Here is a 21,023-nt window from a genome sequence, read left to right as displayed (position 1 = left end):
TCAGAGTGTTCTTTGGTCTAAGAATTTTAGATTATTCTCTGAGGTAAACTGCAAAATCCCTCCAACTGTGTGTATTTATCTTCACACACCTGCGCAGTCTGGATGCTACTTAATAAAGCTGCCGAGTTGGCCGTGATAAACTTGTCCTGTTGCTCAGGGGTGCACAACGACATGCCAGTGCCTTTTTTTATGGCGGTCTGCGAAGATAGTTGTATACTTTGTGCATGAATGTTTCAGTTTTTTGGACATTTTTTGCACGACTTTACCTTCATTTCTTAGAACACAGAAGAAATTTTTACTAAAAAGTCACAAAGGCTGACGTTCCAGGTACTCAACGAGCCAAAGTCGTCACAGGAGTTATTTTTTATTTTATTTTATTTTTAAATCACGTGCGCTGACGCGATCAGTTAGTCATTTGTCATAATCATAAACTTGCAGAGACTCTGGCCAACAGATCACAGGAGTGACAGTTGCTAAATAGACTCTGCTTTAAAAGTCATTCAAAACATTTCAGGTTAGTTTAATGTTTTAGTGTTGTGAAACTTTTCATCTGGAAAGTTTCAGTTTACGGCCTAAATTTCAGTAAGCCATGTTTCTTCTATATAGAATAAAACTCCAGTGCACTAAAAATGTAGTGCACTGGAGTGCACTACATTTTATTGTACGTTTCATTGTTTTGCTCTGAAGACGTTTAAAGAAGCAGTTAAATCATTTCTCTTTGTTAATCCCTTTAGGACCCAGCCAGAGCCCGTGTTTGCAGAGGAATCAGAGGATGAGGAGCCCGACCAAGAGCCAGAATGGAAAAAACGCAAAATCTGAGAGACTTCAGTGTCAGTTTATTTTATACAGGACAGCTGACAGGGTGGGCAATTAGTCGCAAGACAGAATTATTATTGAGAACTTAGCAAAGGAGCATCAATTATGTTCCTAAATTGGTACAGTATCTGCCCCCCTGACAACGCTGTGAAGCCTTTATGTGTATATATGTGCACTCTTCTGTGTTAAGGGGAAACCCATAAATCAGAAAGGATTTTATCATAAATATCATTTTCTTTAGGCTTATGTTCCTCTCACTGCAATTCATAAACTTCATAAACAGTGGAAAAGCTTGGCTTTTTACGTCTGTTTAGATTGTATGTACTTTATTTTCATCGCTCCTATTGTCCTCTCACCCCACATCTCCAGCGTTTGCTAATGCCTCGTAAATCGCCTCCAGATTTTGCGGTCTAGAGCTGTTTGTCATTACAAAGAACAGTTTGCCACTTTGTACAAAGTAAATTACTAAGAAGTACAAAAAAAAATCCATCCAAATTTACTTTGAGACGTATTAAAGGCTTTAATGTTTCTACAGATGTACTTTTTTGGTGGGTTGTGACAAAACTTTATCAAATCATGTTTATTCTAATTTAACATTTTTTTACACCCTCAATCCCGCCTAACACCTTAATAAAAGACTTGCATCCAAATGTCAAATTTTATATTTTATCCAAAGTGAAATGGTTTTAAGAGCTGATTAAAGGGAGATCTTTGCCAGATACCTTTTCTGTGCGGCTATGAATGTAAAATACACAGCACACAGTCTTATGCTTTAAAACCAAAAAAAACTCCAAACCTGTTTTCACTGGTTTCTTACAAAAAACATAATTGCAAGCACAGCAATGTTTATTATGTAAACCATCGTTATGTTGAAAAGGTAAATTTCAGCAGTATCCAACCACATGTTAAACGCAGTATATGGAAGTTTACTCAGTATGTCCCACGTACACATTTCATTTCCAGCGCTGAGCTGAGTCTTTCTCAAACAGCTGTTGTCAAGGTGAATGATGAACTTCTACAGTCGGATTCCTTAATTTCATTGTGTTTCACGGAGGTCCTGTTTCCCTGTGCATTCATACCTTTTTCTTTTCTTTAGCAATCCTTTGATTGACCTGGGTAGTGTCTAAAATCCTTCAACTGACAGAGAGAAACCACAACATACAGAGTTAATGAAAGCCATGTTTGTGTTCTGTGTACTGTGCATCTCTCTGGAATGCATCGCCTGCCTACAACGCACTGGCTTTCAAATGTATCTAGTTTGTAACAAGATTAGCCTGCATAATGACAAACAGGAGCCCCGCAATACGCGAGCTGTCCACGGTGTGCCCAGCCTCGCAACCTATGGCAGCTGGGATAGACTTCAGCCCCAACCTCTAAGACCCTGAATTGGATAATAAAATGAATGAGTGAATGTCAAAAACTGTAAACTAATACTACACCTTTTTTATCCAGATCTGGCTTTTGGTTCATCTTTTTACCAAGCGGCTTAGAAAGGGTTATATATGTAGAGCAATGTGTCCTAACTAAAATTATAAGAAGACAAATAAAATGTCTCTGTGTGTCCTGGCAAGCATCCTGTGGCCATGAAATGAAACTGAAGAAACATGGATGGACTGAAACAGTGAGTGATGTATTTAAAAGCATCTAGAGAGGATACTGGCTTCGTGGGGAGAGGCTGACGTCAAGCTCTTCAAGAGCAGAGTCCTCAGCCAGCAGCGGGAGGTGGGGAGTGATTGCAGTTTGATTCAAATGGGACGGTGGATCAGTCCGTCACTGTGTGAAAAAGCGTCTGGCACGTGAAAAGGAGAAGCTCTGTGTAGGTCTAAAGGTAGAACCTTTTATAGGCCTATAAAAGACTAAACTCGCTCTCAAATTCAAACATGTTTTTAATTACAGTACCATTAGTGAATATCTGGGGGGATAAATCTCTATTTATATTCCTGGTCAATTCAAATATTTCACAGACCTCGTTTTCATTGGAGCATCTTTCTGCTTAAGCAATGAGACTGAAGACAACCTCTTTTCTGCACTTAGAGGTAAAGAGGTGACCTTCAGGTTTGTTAAACAGCAACTAACCAGTTGTCCATTTAGGTTCACATTAACCAGGCCGAGCAAAGGGATTAGAAGGTGCCATCAGGTATACATTGTGTGCACTCCTTGCGTCTGTGTCATGACTCACTATCTGTACCTCTGCCACCTTCTCATTGCCATTTACATATCTTCTCTGCACAATGGAAACAGACTCGAGCAGCTTGATATACAGTCGGTGGCACTTTTCTGCTGGCTTTTGTTTACTGTACGACCCCAGGGCTCCCGTTCAAGAATTCAGAGCAGAAGGGGGATGCCACACTGCGGAGGCCATCTCTCAAACCATCCTCGCATTTCCCCCCATTTAACCCAAATTTTTCACCCTCAATTTTGCTTGATGCCTGTGTGAACATTACCCTGCAAATTAGAACCATCTGCCACCGGTGGATCATTGTCGTACATGGCACAATACCAGGAGACATTTTCATTTAATAGAAACAAGTTTAATTCTGTAAAAAGTTATAAAATGAATATTGTACAAAAATAAAGTTTGCCCAGAGCTTTGGTTCTGTAACACACAACAAGTGAGACGACATGACAGTTTGTTTTTTCTTTTCCACAGAGGTGATAGCGGAGTGATAACAAATGTAGTCATTTTCTTCTAAAATTAACACTGAGGATTCCTTCGCATCTTTACACTTTTGCATCAAAACTGGGGTACTAATCACCGATGAGACGAGTGGCCGCAGTTCACACTCTTTAATGTATGGTGTGGAAGAGTAGCGAGGTGCTCTGGAGGCTTCTGGGAAGCCTCCACATTCCCATCTGGGAAGGCTTATGCACGAATCAGTTGTTAAAGGGGAAGATGATCCAACTGATGAGGTATGCTGTGATAAAAGCTAGACTTTTTTCCCTGTCTGTGTAGCATTTGGCCTAAATTCAGCTTGATGCATTGGATTTGTTCTGTGTGGGGGGATTACACAGTAAAGCTGGCCTGCTTGCTGATGGGTGGGCACAGATACCTTGGTCCCTAATCCGTGTTAACATCAAGACCTACTCGAGGGCTCTCTTTGTTCCACTTAAAACTACCCCCTTAACAGGGCAAACAAATGCGCTTTTTAAAGAGTCTCCTTTCCTTAATGTATATTTCTTCCTAAACTTTGGGGACAGGTGGCTGGACGGGTTATTACACCGAAAAAACCCACTGAGCCGACCAATCATTTGCTCAGTAATTCCAAAACATACTCCTTTGTTGAGTCCTTTGAAATATTCATATCAGTTGTGTGATGACATCCACTACAGCAGCTAGATCTTCCTTAAACTGCCTTTGCCGGTGGGGATATTTGGTTAAGACTCATGTTAGAGGATCACTTTCAAATCCCCTTTGAGGATAAAAAAAAAAGTCCTGTCTGTCACAGCTCAGACAGAAACACGGCCAGCCCCGTGAACTTTAAAGCCTACCGGGACGGTTATCGCTGCAAAGCCTTTTGCTCAGATTTGGTGCGAGGCCAGGGCGAGGTTTCAGGTAACGCGCGCTGACAGGCAGAAATAGCAGCTTCTGTACTGTGTGACTCAAAGGATGGATCGTCAAAGGCACCTGCAGATCCTCGCGAGACCACACCGCTCTCGTGTCGACTGCAGATTGAAATTAAAAGTCGTTATGGCTTATGGCTGGAGTGACGCCGAGTCTGTCCTGGATTGTTGATTTTAAAAAAACAACACACACACTTTATAAACAAACAGCAGCAAAGAATTATTTGCTTCCGCGTAAACATAGTGTTCTTAAAGGATGCTTTGAATGGGAGGCTGTACCCGGGTGACGTTTTCTCCCTGTCTTAGTGTGGTCACATTAGCGATAACGAGGTGAACTACTCAAAATGCAACAACAGATCAGCTCTATTAAAAAAAAAAAAAAGAAATCTTCTATTGGTCCCCTCCTCTGCTTCTCTATCCTTCCTTAACGGCTAACAATGATCATTTGGATCTGCTTGAGAAAGCCTGGAATCTAAGTGACATAAATAAGCTTTGGGATCGTGGGAGTGTTTTAACAGGTCTGAGTCAGCTTGCATGGTTTTACTTGAGAAAATGCTCTACTTTGGCATTATCCAGGACAAACAAAGCTTTAAATAAATTAAAAAAAGACATTTTGTTTTAATAAAATGGATTGAAATAAATAACAATAAGTTAATTCCATCTTAATAAATATACCTCTGACACACGTATATACTATATGTATGCATATAGGTTGGGTTTAATGTAGATGTGTTGCACAAAAAAAGAAAAAAAGTCTTTGCTTAACTCCGATGGGGTTCCTTGGCTCTGAATGTAAATGCCAACATTCAGGCTGGAAGTGTTTCGATTGCAACTGAAGCTCGTCAAATCTCTGGATTCATCTACAGTCTAAAGAGCCAGCTGTGGAAAAAACAAAACAACTGATGTTTCTTCTACTCTCACCCTTTTTAGATAGCACAGTTGGCAAATCTGAAAGTGTAACAGTATTTAATCTTCTGCAAACTGGTGCACACCTGATACATTTTGTTTTGCACGTGTTTGAACAGTCGAGTATCGGATAAACGCACAGTTTCCTTTCAAGCGGCTGTTCCAGTGTCTTTCAGGCGGTCTCAGTACACCTACCTGCTCCTCCTTTGATGACCACTGACAAAAACAACAACAACAAAAAGGAGACAAACACTCCCAATTTGACCTTGTGTACACATGTCCCTCTCCAGCACGAGCTTGTAAAGGATATCCTTAGTCTGCTACATGCTGCTCATGTGACTTCTTTAAACACACCCACACTTCCGGGCAGAATGCTTCTTCAGCGTGTGATACACCACATTGTCATCCAGAAAAGACAGGTCGTCGTCAAACGCGATCGGCCGGCAGCAGGTGCGAGAGGGTGTATCCTTGTCCAGCTTTTTGTTGTGCGTGAGGTTGTTCAGGATCTTGTCGTAGTTGGTCTCTGCCTCAATACAGGGGCCGCTACAGTACCGGAAGATCAGCTCCTCTTTAGTCTGGTACCCCAGCCCCAAATCCGTCACATTGAGGTGGACTTCCTTTAGCAAGCACCCCCGCGTCTGCACAGATATACTCTCTTTCTCCTTCCCTTTCTCACCTCGTCCTCTTTTGCCATTTCTACTCCCCCCTCGGCCCTTATTCCGCCTCCTGTCGCCGTGTCCTCTCCCCTCCTCTCTCGCGCCTCCTGTGTTTGCCGCTCCTCTCTTTCTCTGCTCCTTCTTTCCCCTGGAACCACCGCTGGTTTCCGAAGATCTCCGGAGTCTGCCAATGGTAGCCTCAATAAAATCCATTACGTCATCAAACTGATCTGGATAGGGACCTCCAATGTCATCTGGAAGATACAGAAAAGAGAGATCTGCTTATAAAGCTGCTTTTAAAAAGCTCATATCCAGGCTCCCGCTGACACTAAACAGTTTTCTGACATGTCAGCTCTACGATCATCAACTATATTGTAATTAATAATTTACTGTTTTGAAAGACTGCATGAGCAGATAAGATAAAATTTGATAGATCGTTGTGGGAATAGGAACACATCAACCACAGTGATAGTACATGACATTTAAAACATTGCACAACTAACAAAAAGACACACACACACAGACATGCACACATTTACTGTAAGTAAGACATTATCTTACTTACAATCTCATCATTTTAGAATGAGACAGTCCAATCCAAACTTTGCCTGCTGGCACCTCCAAAAAGGTGCTTGCCAACAAACTGTTCAGGCATTAGCCCTAAATAGTAATAGACATATGAAAATAGTATCTCTATTGTCATCTAACTATGTGCAGGAAGTACAATATTCGAATTTTCAGATGTGAAAAAATAACACAACGCTATCCGAATGTAGACTGTTTTTTTAGACAATGCACAGAAATACTGGCATATGTGCTGCTCAGACGCTCAAGAAGAAGTCTTGAGTGGAGGAATGCAGAGCAGCCCAGTCCAGAGCAGTTCAGACGTAGGTTTACAGGTGCCCTGTTTTAACCTCTTCCATGATGGCTGCTGTGTGATGAGTTGGAGGCTGAAGGTCAGAGGTTGTTGTCAATTTCATTTTCAGGTTTTTTTCAGTCAGAGATGGGAGGAAAAAAATATAGGCATGCAAATGCAGACTTGACCTCGGATAAATAATGCGGTTACCCCGCTGCCATGCAACCCTGAGTCGTTAAAGGTTAACTCTACAGCTTAAGTTAATCCAGCAGGCTTTCACACAGGAACTGACTGTATTGATACAGTAGGCACAGGACAATTACACCACCTAGAGATGCATTTAAATCTCGGACGGATGTAATTTTAGAACGCCTAGACTTCAAAGGCCGAATAAGAGGAAATCATATGCTTTGACTCATTCAGATGAGGCAGATTGCAGTCTGCTCAAAACTGAAAACATGCACCAGCACAGCTCTCTGCCATCTGCTGCGAGGAGTGATGAGGACTGACTGAAAGGCTTGGATGCTGCACTGTTACATGTTGATTCTATTACAGAGTAACGTCTCTCCTAGTTGAGTGCCTGCAGCTCCAGAAACAGTGAAGTGTGCATAAAGATAATGAAGACATATTGCTCTCAAATGAAGAGCTCAAGTCAGCGTGGGTGTGTCACCAAGAGGTTAGGCCGGCAGCGTGTGATGTCTGGCAGGTAGTGTGGTGTGTAACAGCCTTTAAACTGCAGTATCTCCTATCGCTCCTCTTTTACCTATTTGTCTGGCAGAGCGCAGGCCATCTGATCTGCCTGAGCTTCAGAGCCTGTTGAGCCACAAATCTAATATATCAGGTGAGCTAGGGCCAATCTATTTAGACACACCTACCCTTTGATTTAGACAAACCCCAGCATCTCAGATGACAGGCAGGGTGGCTACAGTTTACACCTGCTAATCGACTAGACTAGCAGCAACAAATGGGGGGATTCGCTGTGCAAACCGTGCTGGAGTTTTACAGAGTTAACAGTTAAGAAGTTTGCTTTTTAAAAATCACTGAACACAACAATAAGATCAGATCTAACCGCTGATTTTCTGGTGTCTGCAGCTTCTAGAACTTAAATGAAAAAGAAATAAGCTTTTTATTTTTACAAACCAAAAAGACCCATTCCCTCTTTGGATCTCGATTGTTGCTTACAGTATCTGAACATAGTTAATGTACCTGGGTTGCACAGCAGATCAGTGATGTAACCCCGGCCCAAACAAAATATGAGGTGGCAGGACAAACACTTGTCCGAATGTTCCATTCCTTATCTAGTTCTTGGCCGTGTTTCACGTCTGCGTGAAGATGTTACAGTGTCACATTGATCCAAACAAAATAAATTCCTGCCCACTGTCGCTGTTAAAATGAGCATAAACACAGAACTCTCAGTCGGTGCTTCAAACTTTCCGGTGTTGTCTGTCGAAAATCCTCATGACCTGGCCCCTGTTCTCTAAACCACACCATAATTTCTGAGCTTTGGCAGATGGGTAAAGGTTACGGGTCTCTAAACCGCAGAGAGGCAGAGGTGAATATAAACAAAGGGAGAAGGGGGTAGTGTTGAAAATGACCCCATGTTTGGGATTGGAGCTGCTCACACTCTTATTCTTCCTGCTGGATTGTTTTGACATCCGTATGATGCAACCTAAAGCGCCAATAAAACGCAAATTAAGATCTTCCATCTGATAACTTGCCTGTCTGACAGCCTTATCAATATGGGACTCTCCACTGTGGGCTCAGCATATTGCCTCGCTTATCACTGCGTGTGCTGTTTCCCAAGTGTAATTAGTCAAGGAAGACCAAAATTACATATGCATCAAATCAATGGGGTAATATGCCTGGATTATATAATGGTTAATTGCATATTATTACATTGACATTACCTTGGACAAACAGTACATCTCTTATGTGACACCCATACAGCCATAATTACAAATTCAAGACAGACTACACATCTTACAAAAACATACTTACACTGATTCTCCTTTGAGATCTCCTGCAGTTGGTGGTCTTCACGCTCAAACGATGGCGCTTCGTCCTCCAAAGAAGGCAAGGGCACAGAATCACTATAGCTGCTGGGGAAATAAGTCCTCTTGGCTGGCTGAGTGTTTTGGTAGAGAGGCCTTGTAGCAACAGAGCTCAGGAGCAACAAACACATGGCCAAAACATCCCATAACTTCATCTTAGACTCAGTTCCTATGAAGAAAGCTGCAAACAAAACAAAAAAATACAAGATAATATTTTATTTTAAATCAAAACAAACTGATGGGTATACAAATGGGCAGAGTGAATGTGAGCCTCCTCTAGTTTGTAATGAAGTCAGCAAAGTGTTTGAAACACTACTGTTGTGGCCAGACCTACCCTGACTCATTCTTTATTAATAACTGTGTCATCATGTCAAGCAGCTTTGATCCTCAGTTTTTTTTTTCTGTGCATGTGCCGTGAACGTGAATATCAGAGTGAAGCTGCCAGAAAATGTTGATTCACATTTTTTAAAACAAAATAAATGAGCATATTGTACCGTAAAAGAGCAAAAATCCACAAAAGACCACAAATGAAAGCTAAAAATAACAATGCAAGAATGCGCAAATCTGTGCGTAAAAGTACTGTTTTAAATGCGTGATTAAATAGAAAGCTACTGATGGCAGATTGGTTGTATTTATTCACGCTGCGTTAAAATCAGCCAAGCTCTTACTACTTGTGAGAGACTGGGAGGGTGCGCCTCACAGGGAAAAAAATGCGCTGCTTAAAGCACGCATCGAAGCATTTTGGCAACGATTGCCTAAATAGTAGTGTGAGTTGGCCAGATGGCGAACCCCAAAGCTTACGTGACTCTGTCTAATGGCATGTTGAGTCTGCAGCAAAAACTAAACAGTTATGCATAGATAAATACTGGCTCAGACATACAATACAAAAGTTCTACTGTCTTTATACGTGTGAAAGTCCCGTCGTTCACAGTCACTATTTGTTTTTTATCTAAATGCGCACAGACAATCCGAAACTATAGGCAGTATTTGGTGTGACACTCTGAAATGAGAAAATAAAAAAAGACTTACTTACCTTAAATATGGCCCATGCAGACCTGAAACTAGCTCGGCTTTTAGTGGTAAAAATCCAAACAGAAAACGGCACTCATTTGATGTTCCCAGCTGATTCCGCTGCGTGAATCATTTCAACAACCCCAGCACGAAAATGTGCTTCAAGCGAGTTCAATTTCAGTTTGTGTCCAAGCGGGAGAAAAAAGGCTGCAGTAACGCACCAGCTATGTTTTTCATATTCGGACTCAGCACACCGACCATCCACGCGCCTTTTCACACTTCAGAGTCCAAAGGTAGGTGCTGAACAGAGCGGACCAAGTGCCACTGCGCCTTGGGGGTACAGTTGCTGCCGCTGATTAATTGGATGCTACGTTTCCACGTTGGAAATCCGAGAGAGAGCCACCATCTCCAACTGAAAGGAGTCCAATGAAGACATCAGTGTCTCCAGCACACGAGCACGGCGCTAGAAAGTGCGCAATATGTTTGCCAGAGTGCCCGATCGTGTAGTCCGACTTTTGATATAACAGTCAAGAACCTCTCATATCCAGAAACTGCGTTAAAATGTCACAATCGCCAACATTTTATACAAATCTCGTCAATGTAAACAAGAAGCCCGGCGGTATTTATTCTCCATATTCTCCAGGTCAGCTGGTGTCTATGAAGCTCGAAGGGTGTCCACACGCATTGTCTTCATATTGGACTGAGGCACGACAGATGTTTGCGCATAACAACGCGCCGGGCGCATAGAGCAGTTTGGAGAGATTTATAGTTAAGTGCGCTCTGACGTTTGGGGGCAGTTGGTGTCCGCCCCTCTTTTATAGATCCCTGCAAGAGCAAACAGTGGTCCACATATCTCTCCAAACCACCCCTGGAGCCGTGTTTGGAGGAGCGCGGTTTTCAGATGTCTTGGGGATTATGTCACACATCCTGATGTCCCCGGGTTAGATTTCAGTAAGCGGAATGCGATTTGGAGATGTTCTGTTGCGATCCATGTTTCTAACCTGATCTCCTCACTCTGTGCGCCTCGGCGTCAAGTTCCGTCTCACGGCTACAGCACGTCTCAAATGTGAGGTTACTATCTCACTTGTTATTTACTAGAACTAAATTGTGAATACCAGCAGACACTTAGCCCATGCACCTATTCGCAATTTCTCGAACTTCAAAACTTGTTACACAGAAATTACATTCACAGGTTAACAAATTGGAGCATTTTGTCATTCAATATGCGGTTTTATATCCAGGTGAGCTCAGGCCAACACCACGCAGACCACAAAGAAAGGACGCTGCACTATTTAAGATATGGCACCCGAGAAAGCCTTTCCATCTCCTCTCATGATTTACAAGCTTCACTTGCCTTTTATCTAACGCAAAACTGAATTCCATCAGTAACCCAGCCCTTCAAGAATTAAAGTAATTTTGTGTTCGTGCGCCAGGAGAGACCCGCTCCAAATGCAGCTAAACACACTTCCAAGAAGCGCTCTGGTTTTAATTTAACACGTGAAATGCTGCTAATGGCTGTTCAACAAAGGGAAGAAAATCTAGCGCTGTCACTTCGAATCCACGCTGACCTGTCTGCTTCTCAGAGGTATTAAGGCTTATATTTGTTTGCTCCTGGTCTGAAACTTCTTGTTGATACATGCTTTCTTTCAAGCATTTCTGTGCGCCCTGCCCAATTCTAAAGTGTCTGTATGGTACTGAGCCAAATCTTCATTGTATGGATTCCTCTCTGTCATGTTCTCACATGGTTTCATTGTATTAAATGACAGCTGTGAACGTTCATTTGTCATCATACAATCTTCTCAATTCACATGTTATTTTTGTTTACAGTTTTATAGTGAGTCATATTGGAGCTCTTAATTATTTTATAGAAGGGCAAGTCTCTCACGTGTGGTTCTTTAATGTTTTAATGTTATGATCTCTTCAAAAATGGCTTTTTTCTGCATAAAGGAACACATGGGCCACAAATGAAGAAATTCCAAACATACTTTAAGACTCCATATTTAAGCTTTCCATGCTAGCTGATGCTTATGTTCACATTTGACAATGTAACACAATCACACAAATCTGCTCATCTGTGAAATAAAACTGAATAACATTTTTTTTAAGGTCAATGGAAAAAATCAGACTGTCAAAAAATGTCACTCTGTGATGTTTTCCTGCCTAATTGTTCACACTGATCAAAACAGGAACAAGCAGGTGTAGAAAATGAATGAGAGACAGTCGGTGCTTATGTAAACAGGCTCAAATGTACGGATGTAATGTGAACTCGCTTTGAGCAGATTACAATAAAAGACTGAGTCACCTAAAAGCAGAGCCACTTGCTAGACATGCACGTTCAGTTTAGGGAAGGAAGTTGGGGGAAAAAACAATTACACTACATATTATCTCATATTTGTTAGAGAAGCAATTACTGAATAACATATGATTATTAGATTAATTACATGTTTTGATCTTTTTTTATTTATCTACCACACCCTTACAAATGGCTACTACACTGTCTACAACTACTACAACTACTACTACATGCATGTCCAGGGTCCACTTGTACCTTAAAAATTGAGTCGGTCATCCATCCATCCATCCATCCTCTTAACCACTTATTCAATTAAGGTTTGGAGTGGGGGATGCTGGAGCCTATCCCAGCTGTCACAGGTAGTTGGTGTACAGCCTCGACAGGTTGCCAGTCTATCGCAGGGCTAGCACATTAGAGGCGATACACACAGAGTCACCAGTTATCCTAACATGCATGTCTTTGGATTGTGGGAGCAAGCCGAAGTACCCTGAGATACCCCATTCAAGCACAGGGAGAACATGCAAACTCCACACAGTGGGTGGCTGCATGGCCGGCGTCATGGTGCATGGTTAGCACTTGCCCCTCACAGCAGGAAGGTCACAGGCAGCAGAGAGTCTTTCTTTGTGGAGTTTGCATTGCATGGAAAAATTATTCAACTGCATTTTTTTGAGTTGAAACTGACAGAGCAGATTATTCAACCTCTGTGTATAATTTTTATGAGCAATTATTAAGTCCATATTTAATCATTAGATTTGGTCAGTTACGTATGCCTAAAAGGGTTAGAGAGAGAGAGATAGGTCAGGACGACAAAGTCTACTGTCCACAAGCAAAAATATAATATAATAAGATATAATAAGATATAATACCCATCTGTTTGATTACTGGTCGAACAGAACAAGAAATGGTGCAGATGTCATCACATGTAACGGGAAACTGAGATGGAGATTTTATACTATACACCAAATGATTTATCAACATGGTGTCAGCTAGAAAATATATTTCAACAACATTAAAAATGGTCACTTAGGATATTAAAACCACCAGCTTACAGTCATCATTAAATTAAGTACATTCTCATTTCTAATGTTTCTATATCAGTAGGAAGTACGACACATGCCGTGTAACACCATGTCATTATTTATTTAACAGCAATCAAGCCAAAATGCACAAGCACTGTGTGAAAAATTAAGTAGACCTTTACTACTTCCATAGGAATGAGGAGGGCAAGTGTCAAGTGTCATCCATGTGCTGCTAATCAAATGTATTTGATTAACTGATCATCAGCAAGTGTGAGTACCTCTATAAAAACAAATGTTTTGGAACTTTATAAAATTGCATCTTCTGGAACAAGACTGATGAGCCCACAGTGGAGATGTTTGGACATAATGTACAGTGTCACATTTGGCAAAAATCAAACACAGCATATCGGCACAAACACCTCAAATTAACTGTCAAGCACAATAGTTGACGGGTGATGATGTGGGCTTGTTTTGCAGCCACAGGACCGGGGACCCTTGCAGTCCTCAAAACAGCCATGAAGTCCTTGGTGTATGGCTGAAACTGGGTCATAAAACAGGACAATGATCCAAAGCACAGCAACAATACTATAATAGTCTGAAATAGAAAAGAGTCAAGGTGACACAATGGCCCAGATAAAGTTCAGACCTCAAGCCGACTGAAATGCTGCAGGACCTTTGTGGCAGAGAGCTTTGCATAAACAAATACCTGCAAACCTCAATGATCTGAAGCAATCCCGTGAAGTAGAATAGGCCAAAATTGCTCCACAATGATGTGAGTGACTGATAAAGTCATACAGAAAACAATTAGTGACCCTGATTGGGGTGTTTTTGACACACTTTCTGCATTTTTGAGTACTATTTGTGAAATAATGACAACCGAAAAAAGCCATGTGTTGTTGTTCAAGTCGGGTTCAGTTGACCTAAATTTATGATTGCCTGATATGTAAGATCCTAAAACTGACAGAGGCCACACCTTCTCTTTACCACGACTGTATTAATGCAAAGATACTCTTCAACATGAGCGCCCTGATGTGTCCGGCACTGTGACGTATGCTGTGCTTCCTGCCACACACTTGGTGTATGCAGCAGATCTCTTAGGAGATACTTTTACACGTCACTGCGTGTGACATTGCAGGCTAGTGTAGGACACGGCCTACTCAGAGATATGACAGACAGAGACTGTATTGTTTATTGATATTGTCACTCATGTCACCAAAGGAGTCCTCTGTGACCCTCCTCTGCCTCACACAGACGGAGCTGTGAAGATAATGGTCACTGAAAATAGACCCATCTTAGAGAGTTCCTTTATGTGAGAGTGCTGCGCTGTCTGTTGGGTGTCAAAAATCCCCCGAGCTGAATGCCTCAGTGACTATAATAAATATTAATTTGTTAGGAGACGAAACGTGAGTAAGCTCAACGAATCACCACCACATGGGGTGTGAGGAAGAGCGTCGTCACTCACACAGAAAAGCCTCTTTCATTATTTGTGACACCGACAGAATGAGCGCATTAATGTTTGATGTCACGTCTCCACGCCGCACTCGACGGGACCTCAGATGGAAAATACCCACGAGTCCCCACAGAGTTTATAAGAGCATCTAACAAAGCTCACATAAACAAAACCACATCACGGCGTCTGCTTCAGTTTAGCGACAAACTGTAAAATAATAATAATAATAATAATATGAAACAAATGTCACATGTGGCTAATCGGCTTTTCTTTCTGTCTTTCGGTATCCTGTCTTCTCGTCATCTGTATCCACCGATGACTTATTAGATTTAAATGGCTGAAATTATTGAAAAAAAAAAAGGAAATGTCAAACAACTTGCAACCTGTTCATAGTCCTGTTCATGTTTCCTGCCTCTTGACTTTATGAGCCATTGTTGCGTGCCTCATGCAGCCAAAATGGGATACCTGTGGCTCTGTTTCCAACTAAACTTCTAAATAATTAAAACACATTGTGCACTGGGACAAAACAGTTAAACACATTTTACTCAGTTAACAGTCTTATTTAAGGATTTACTTTAGGCAGCAGGTTAATGCTTTGTTTGATCCACCCTAATATATTCACGATGAGGTCAGTATTTGACCTTTGTCAATGTAAGGCTTAGTTTGAGAAATGAACCTTAGACTATTTAGTACCAAGAGAGCATAATTAGATTTGCCATGGTTCATAACTTCAAAATAAGAGTTATGGGAATAAAATATGACAATATCAGTGCTCTGGTGTTTTCCAGAAAAAGCAGCAGGAACTCTTTTTTTGGGGTTGGAGCAAAAACAGATCAAAATCATTGAATGCTCAACTCTTTTTCAGAGGAATGTAACAGGTACACAAGGTGCACTGTAATGAACAGGTATTGTCATGATCCTGGAGCTTTGTGCATGTAGCAGATTCCTGAGTTTCTCTTCAGGTTTCCTTTGTTTCTTTTGGTGTTTTGGTTTTCTTATTTTCAGGTGCTCTGTTTGATTTAGTCAGTTTCCAGAGACGTTAGTACTGGATGTCTTTTAGTTCTAGTTACTGTTTATAGTTTTAGAATTCAGTAATTATTCATGTCATGCTTTACTTTGATATTTATGTGTCTCTGGTGTTCCGTTTTTCTTCCTACCCTGTCTGATTGTTCTTATTGTCTACACCAGTGTCTTGTTACCCTCTTGTGCCTGATTCCCTGATTGCCCTCATTGTATAAAAAGTTCTGTCTTCATTGTAGCCTCTGTCAGCTTGTCTGCTGGTCTGCAGTCCTCTTACCAGTCTGCTGGTTTTTGGAAAACTAATATTTGGATTCCCCTTTGCTTGTTGCTGTTTTTGGACTGGAGCTATCATCTTTAAAATAAAGCTCTCCTGTTTTCACTTTGAGCCCTGAGTCTGCATTTAGGTTTTTTAACCTCACAATCTATGGCAGGTATACTGTACGTACAGTGTTGTGAAAAGCGGTTTGCTCCCTTCCTGATTTCTTAGTCGTTTGCATATTTGTCACCCTTAGTTAAGGTCAGAGTTCATGATTCAACAACAAGTGGTAAGTGGACTGCGCTTTTCTGCTTTGCTTAAGCAAATGGAGGATCATTAAGCACAACTCAGCAAGAAGACAGATACAATATCTTCTCTACAGTACAGACCTGTGACAAGTCCTCAGTGGATACCTCCATTACATAATGCCCATTAAACACCAGGGCAGCTCTTCCTCTGTGCAAAAATCTGCTCTTTAGCACATCTTAATATTTTTCTTTAAGGGCTTTTTTTGTAGCTCTGCCTAGAAGAACAGCATTCACGAGTCACTTCTTTTCACTTCTGCAGATTAAAAGAAGGATTAAGTGTCCAAACTGCATACTAGCCTAGAAAGCTCTTCATGGGTGTCCCGTAGTTTGAAATATTATGTCAAACTGTTGATAAACTCTAATGATAAAGATCTCCCTTAAATTAATGTGAATAATAAAAAAATGAGAAGAAGGGTGTTTAACACTGATCATTACAAGCATGAAGTTAAAACAAATAATGTTAAAATAGCGCCTAACTCACTGTGTTTTAGACAAATTTATGTTTTTAGTGCATGTTTGACAGATGAAATTTATTATTGGGTTCATGAGAACACTTTGCCAGGATGAACATCAGTATTTGGCAGCTACCCCAGAGACTCAATTACAGCTTTTTTTCCCTTTTTTTTTTTATTGATGCACTGCAAGCAGGGAAATATACCCTGAAACAAACAATGTGTTTAAGAAAGACAGGCTGCAGAGTAGGTGACCAAAATGACCAACTTTAGCTTGCGTTTGAATTCCGTGTTTATGCAGAAAAATCTGATTTGTAACAGAACTTTCTGCAATTCATTACTGCAAGAGTACAAATTTCTTATGTTCCCTTTTACTGTCGCCACCCCTTGCACATTAGCTCAGACTGGATATCGTTGTACTTCGGGCTCTTGTGTTGATCTGTATTCCGAATGTAGTGTGCAGAAGTGCCAGTTATCTGCCAGAGTAAGCTTATCTGTCAGCGGGCACAGAGGCCCGGTCACCCTTGGCACAGAGACAGAGAGACAGGGAGCAGGTAGTCAGGGCAGATATGGAGGGATTCGCATGGCTTTTAGCTTATCCATTAGGACATGCTACAATTCTGATATGGCCCCCCGCCAAATACCCAGCCTTTGTGACACTCAGCGCAGTATTTCCATCTGTTTCACTCATTGCTCAAACATTGTACGAGTATTTGTTGGCATCGTTCACAGATAGATTGTATGCATGCAAAAATATGTGCTAGCATGAGTGTGTATGTGTGTGTGTAAATGAGATCACTTGGTACTATCAAAGTGCAAGCAGGCCTATGACACGGTTATAAATAGAAGGGAGGAAGTAAGGAAGGTTAAATCTCTCAGACACAGTTACTAAATGAGGAGCCATTTAAAAACCCGCATGTCCTGTTAGACCTTTTTTTTTATTTTTATAGCTAAATATTCAGCTAAATAGTCTGGCCACGGCCACACAAGAATCCAGTAAGAGGGAATTTATTGAGCCATGACATAAACAATTAAGTCTAGGTCCTTAGAGTGCAGCAGAGAGCAGTGAAAGTTGTTGATGTGTAAGCATTTACAACACTGCATCCCACAAATCTTTAACCACCTACTCTATTTTTTTCTGCGAGTCAAGGCTGGACAGATGGGGTACATAGATGCACTTCTTGGCTAGGACCCAAACCAATGAAACTCGCCAGGAGCATCTGCATTCAGCTGTCTTTGCTACAAATGCAGAAAGGAGAAAGAACTGTGTGTATTATGTATTGTACGATCTGCCATATGTGCAAACATATGGGGCAGCAAGGATGTCTCAGTTAGGCTGATAGAGTTTCTCAGCTCTTTCATTTCTGCCCTCGATCATCCTCCTTTCTTGCTGTAATCCTGACTGCTGATATTTACCTGGCATGACTTTGACCCCTGACTTTCGGCAGCTGTCGGTGGCGCCCCTCTTCGAAGAGGGGACGTGTGGAATACTAGCAGTCCTCCCCAAGGTGGCACGGTGTCAGACTCTATGCTGGCTTTACGGTTTTTAGTATTCAAAGAGCGTCCGCCGGAGCCTCCTCCGACTACATTACTAAATAAACAGGGCAGGCTAAGTGTTGATCACAACCACTGAGCAAACATAAAGCTCCCCGGGGAAGGGACACTATTACATTGCTTGTTGTCCATTTGTTTAATGTGTCTGTATCAGTTTACAGATTCGAACTGAGCTATTTTGTTTATAACCTCAGGCCTCCGTGTCCACTCCTTTGGCCGCTGTGCTAAAAGTGTGCTGCATGCAACTTGTTCTTGACTTACACGAGACCCACAGACGTATCTGAATGAAACAAGGTCACACTAATTGGAGGAGGAAGTGTTGAAGATGTCTTTGGGAAGTGGCAGCAGGGTTAGAGAATGATACCAGAGAGAGTCAGATCCTGTATCTGCTCTGGTTCCCTGTTCTAATCCAGCCTGGTATGTGTTGAGATCAGAACAGGTCCCTTTCACCGCAGCCATCCGGCGGCTGTGCAGTGGGAGTTGCTACGTCTGTAGTTCCCTTACTGCTGTGCACTAAGTAACAGACAACAGTCTGGTAGACACTTGAACTAACAATCAAGTTTGCTAAAAGAAACTGAGGACTAAGAGACCCAACAGAAACATTCCCACAGTCCATTTCAAGGTACTAAACCCCAGGAAACATGGCACTAGACAGCTGTGTGTTCCCCTTGATGTATTTATATGTCAGCCACTTACATAAATACTCTGTGTCACACATTCACACTCATACATACGGGCCTGTGTAACTGCACACATTCACAGTGAACACACACCGACACACAGGCATACAGTGAGGCACAGACACTAACACACACGTATCATGCTCCCTGTCAGTAAAACCTCAAGGATATTATGTCTCTCTAGGCAGACGAGACAGTTGATCACAGCAGCACAACCACATGATCACTTTGATGTAAATCACGCAGCACCGTCAGCTTGAAAACTGCTCGAAACTAAAGCACAAGAGCGAAATCTTGTCCACCATCAGCAGCCATAACATTAAAAACAGGGATGATGGTTAGGAGATAGATGACGTGAATAACTGCAAAACCTTACATCCTGGAATTCATTCTGTGGCTGCTACATTGGCACTTTCAAACAAATTTTTTCCTGATGTTACCGCACTTCCCCAGCAGGATAATGCACCACACCACACAGCAAAAACTACTAAGTAACACCTCAGGGAACACATCGGAGAGCCCATTGCACTGACCTAGCATCCAAACTCCCCAGATCCCAAACCAATCAAGAACCTGCAGGATGTGCCCGAACAAGCTAGCCACATAGGTCCCACACCACAACTCAGAAACCATCACAAAGACCCATATCAAAGACCCATAACAATCAATAGAATGTAGTTCTATTGATTGTTATTGTCATTTTTAACATGTATGCTTTATGTATGCTACTTAGCACAGTTAAGATGCATGGAAGGATTTCTCTGAGTGAAAATGCCTTGTTGATGCCAGAGGTTGAAGGAAAATGGTTAGATTGCTTAGATATGATACGAAGGCAACGGTAACTTGAAGCAGATGAGTTACAACAGCAGAAGACCACACCAGGTGCCACTCCTGTCAGCTAAGAACAGAAATCTGAAGCTGTAGTTCACCCAGGCTCACCATTATTGGACAACAGAAGACTGGAAACATGTTACCTGTTTCTGCTGAAAAACTCAGATAGCAGTTTTGGAACTTGGTGTACGCAACATGAAAGAGTGTGGGGGATATTTTCTTGAGACACTTTGGGTCGCTTAGTAGCAACTAAATGCCACAGCCTACCTGAGTATTGTGGCTGACCATGTCCATACCTTTATGACCATGCACGTACCCATCTTCTGAAAGATGCTTCCAGCACCTTGTTGAATCTATGCCATGAAGAATTAAGCCAGCTCCGAAGGAGACTCATCTTTTATCACTCTTTTTTTAAACACACTGCTCACAATGCGTTAAAATGAGCCAACACGCTGCTTTATGACAAGGCAAGTAATGAAAAGAGTTTGAAGTTTTCTCTCATCCTTAGATGACTCACTGCCGTGTATGATCCACCCCATTCTTGGCCTTGAAGTTAAACACTTTAGTGATTACCAAATAAGCCTGACCTTCATATTCTCATTCCTATTTTTGTAATTACACATGATCATCCCAATATGGTAATGGCAAGGTTTAACTAATGGAGCGAAGTAGCCAGTGAGTGTATTTAAAATCAACTCAACAGAAAAAATATTTTAACATATAAAAACATATGCACAGTAACAAAGCCATAACACGATCAAACAGATCAGTCAGTGGGCCACCCTGCTGATGTTCTAACTGCTTCTGATTCTGAAAAGAATCATACATAGTTAAATGTTGCCTTTTTTTGTACATTTAACTGCATATTCTGCAAATACATGCAGACTCCTTCTGCATTTACAGGTTTACCACTTCTGAACTATATAATACACTTTGTCAGCAAATGATTCTGAGTGACTTCCCATTATATGCATCAATAGGTAGATAACTTTTTTTTTTTAATCACAAATTGTCCCATAACACAATTGGGTCATTTCAATACTGAAAGTAGAAAACTACACCCAGATGCACACCTTCACTTAACGAGGCTCTCACACTGCAAATGTTAGAAGTTCAGATTTTAACTGGACCACCCATGTGAACACGTATAAACTCCTGGTGCTGCCAGGCAGTCGAAATCCATTAAGGACACATGTTGGCAAAAAGGAGGTGAACCTTTCCAGACCTAAAAAATATGACTCAGGATCATGCTAAACAGGATGTGGCATTTCCCGGTCCTTTATATTCTGCTACTATTACATTA

The 21,023-nt window shown here is 41.5% G+C and overlaps 2 protein-coding genes across 2 annotated transcripts in view; one reads left to right on the top strand and one right to left on the bottom strand.

The window, feature by feature from the left end:
• Window positions 1-4,792, top strand: part of wdr70 (WD repeat domain 70) — a 47,246-nt gene extending 42,454 nt beyond the window's left edge. Inside the window, exon 18 of the mRNA XM_085165113.1 lies at window positions 735-4,792. Within this exon, the coding sequence (XP_085021239.1) occupies window positions 735-819 (85 nt within the window). The 3' untranslated portion in view covers window positions 820-4,792. The remainder of the gene's footprint in view (window positions 1-734) is intronic.
• On the bottom strand, window positions 4,751-20,439 carry gdnfa (glial cell derived neurotrophic factor a). Its single transcript, XM_085165114.1, has 3 exons — window positions 9,880-20,439; window positions 8,794-9,027; window positions 4,751-6,193 (listed from the first exon to the last, which is right to left on the bottom strand). Exons 2-3 carry the CDS (start codon window positions 8,999-9,001, stop codon window positions 5,628-5,630), a joined length of 774 nt encoding a protein of 257 aa, XP_085021240.1. The 5' UTR covers window positions 9,002-9,027; window positions 9,880-20,439; the 3' UTR covers window positions 4,751-5,627.
• Window positions 20,440-21,023: the final 584 nt, after the last annotated feature.

The sequence above is a fragment of the Neolamprologus multifasciatus genome, chromosome 7, assembly GCF_963576455.1.
Source record: "Neolamprologus multifasciatus chromosome 7, fNeoMul1.2, whole genome shotgun sequence".
Taxonomy (NCBI): Eukaryota; Metazoa; Chordata; class Actinopteri; order Cichliformes; family Cichlidae; genus Neolamprologus; species Neolamprologus multifasciatus.
This window is presented reverse-complemented; position numbering and strand designations above follow the sequence as displayed.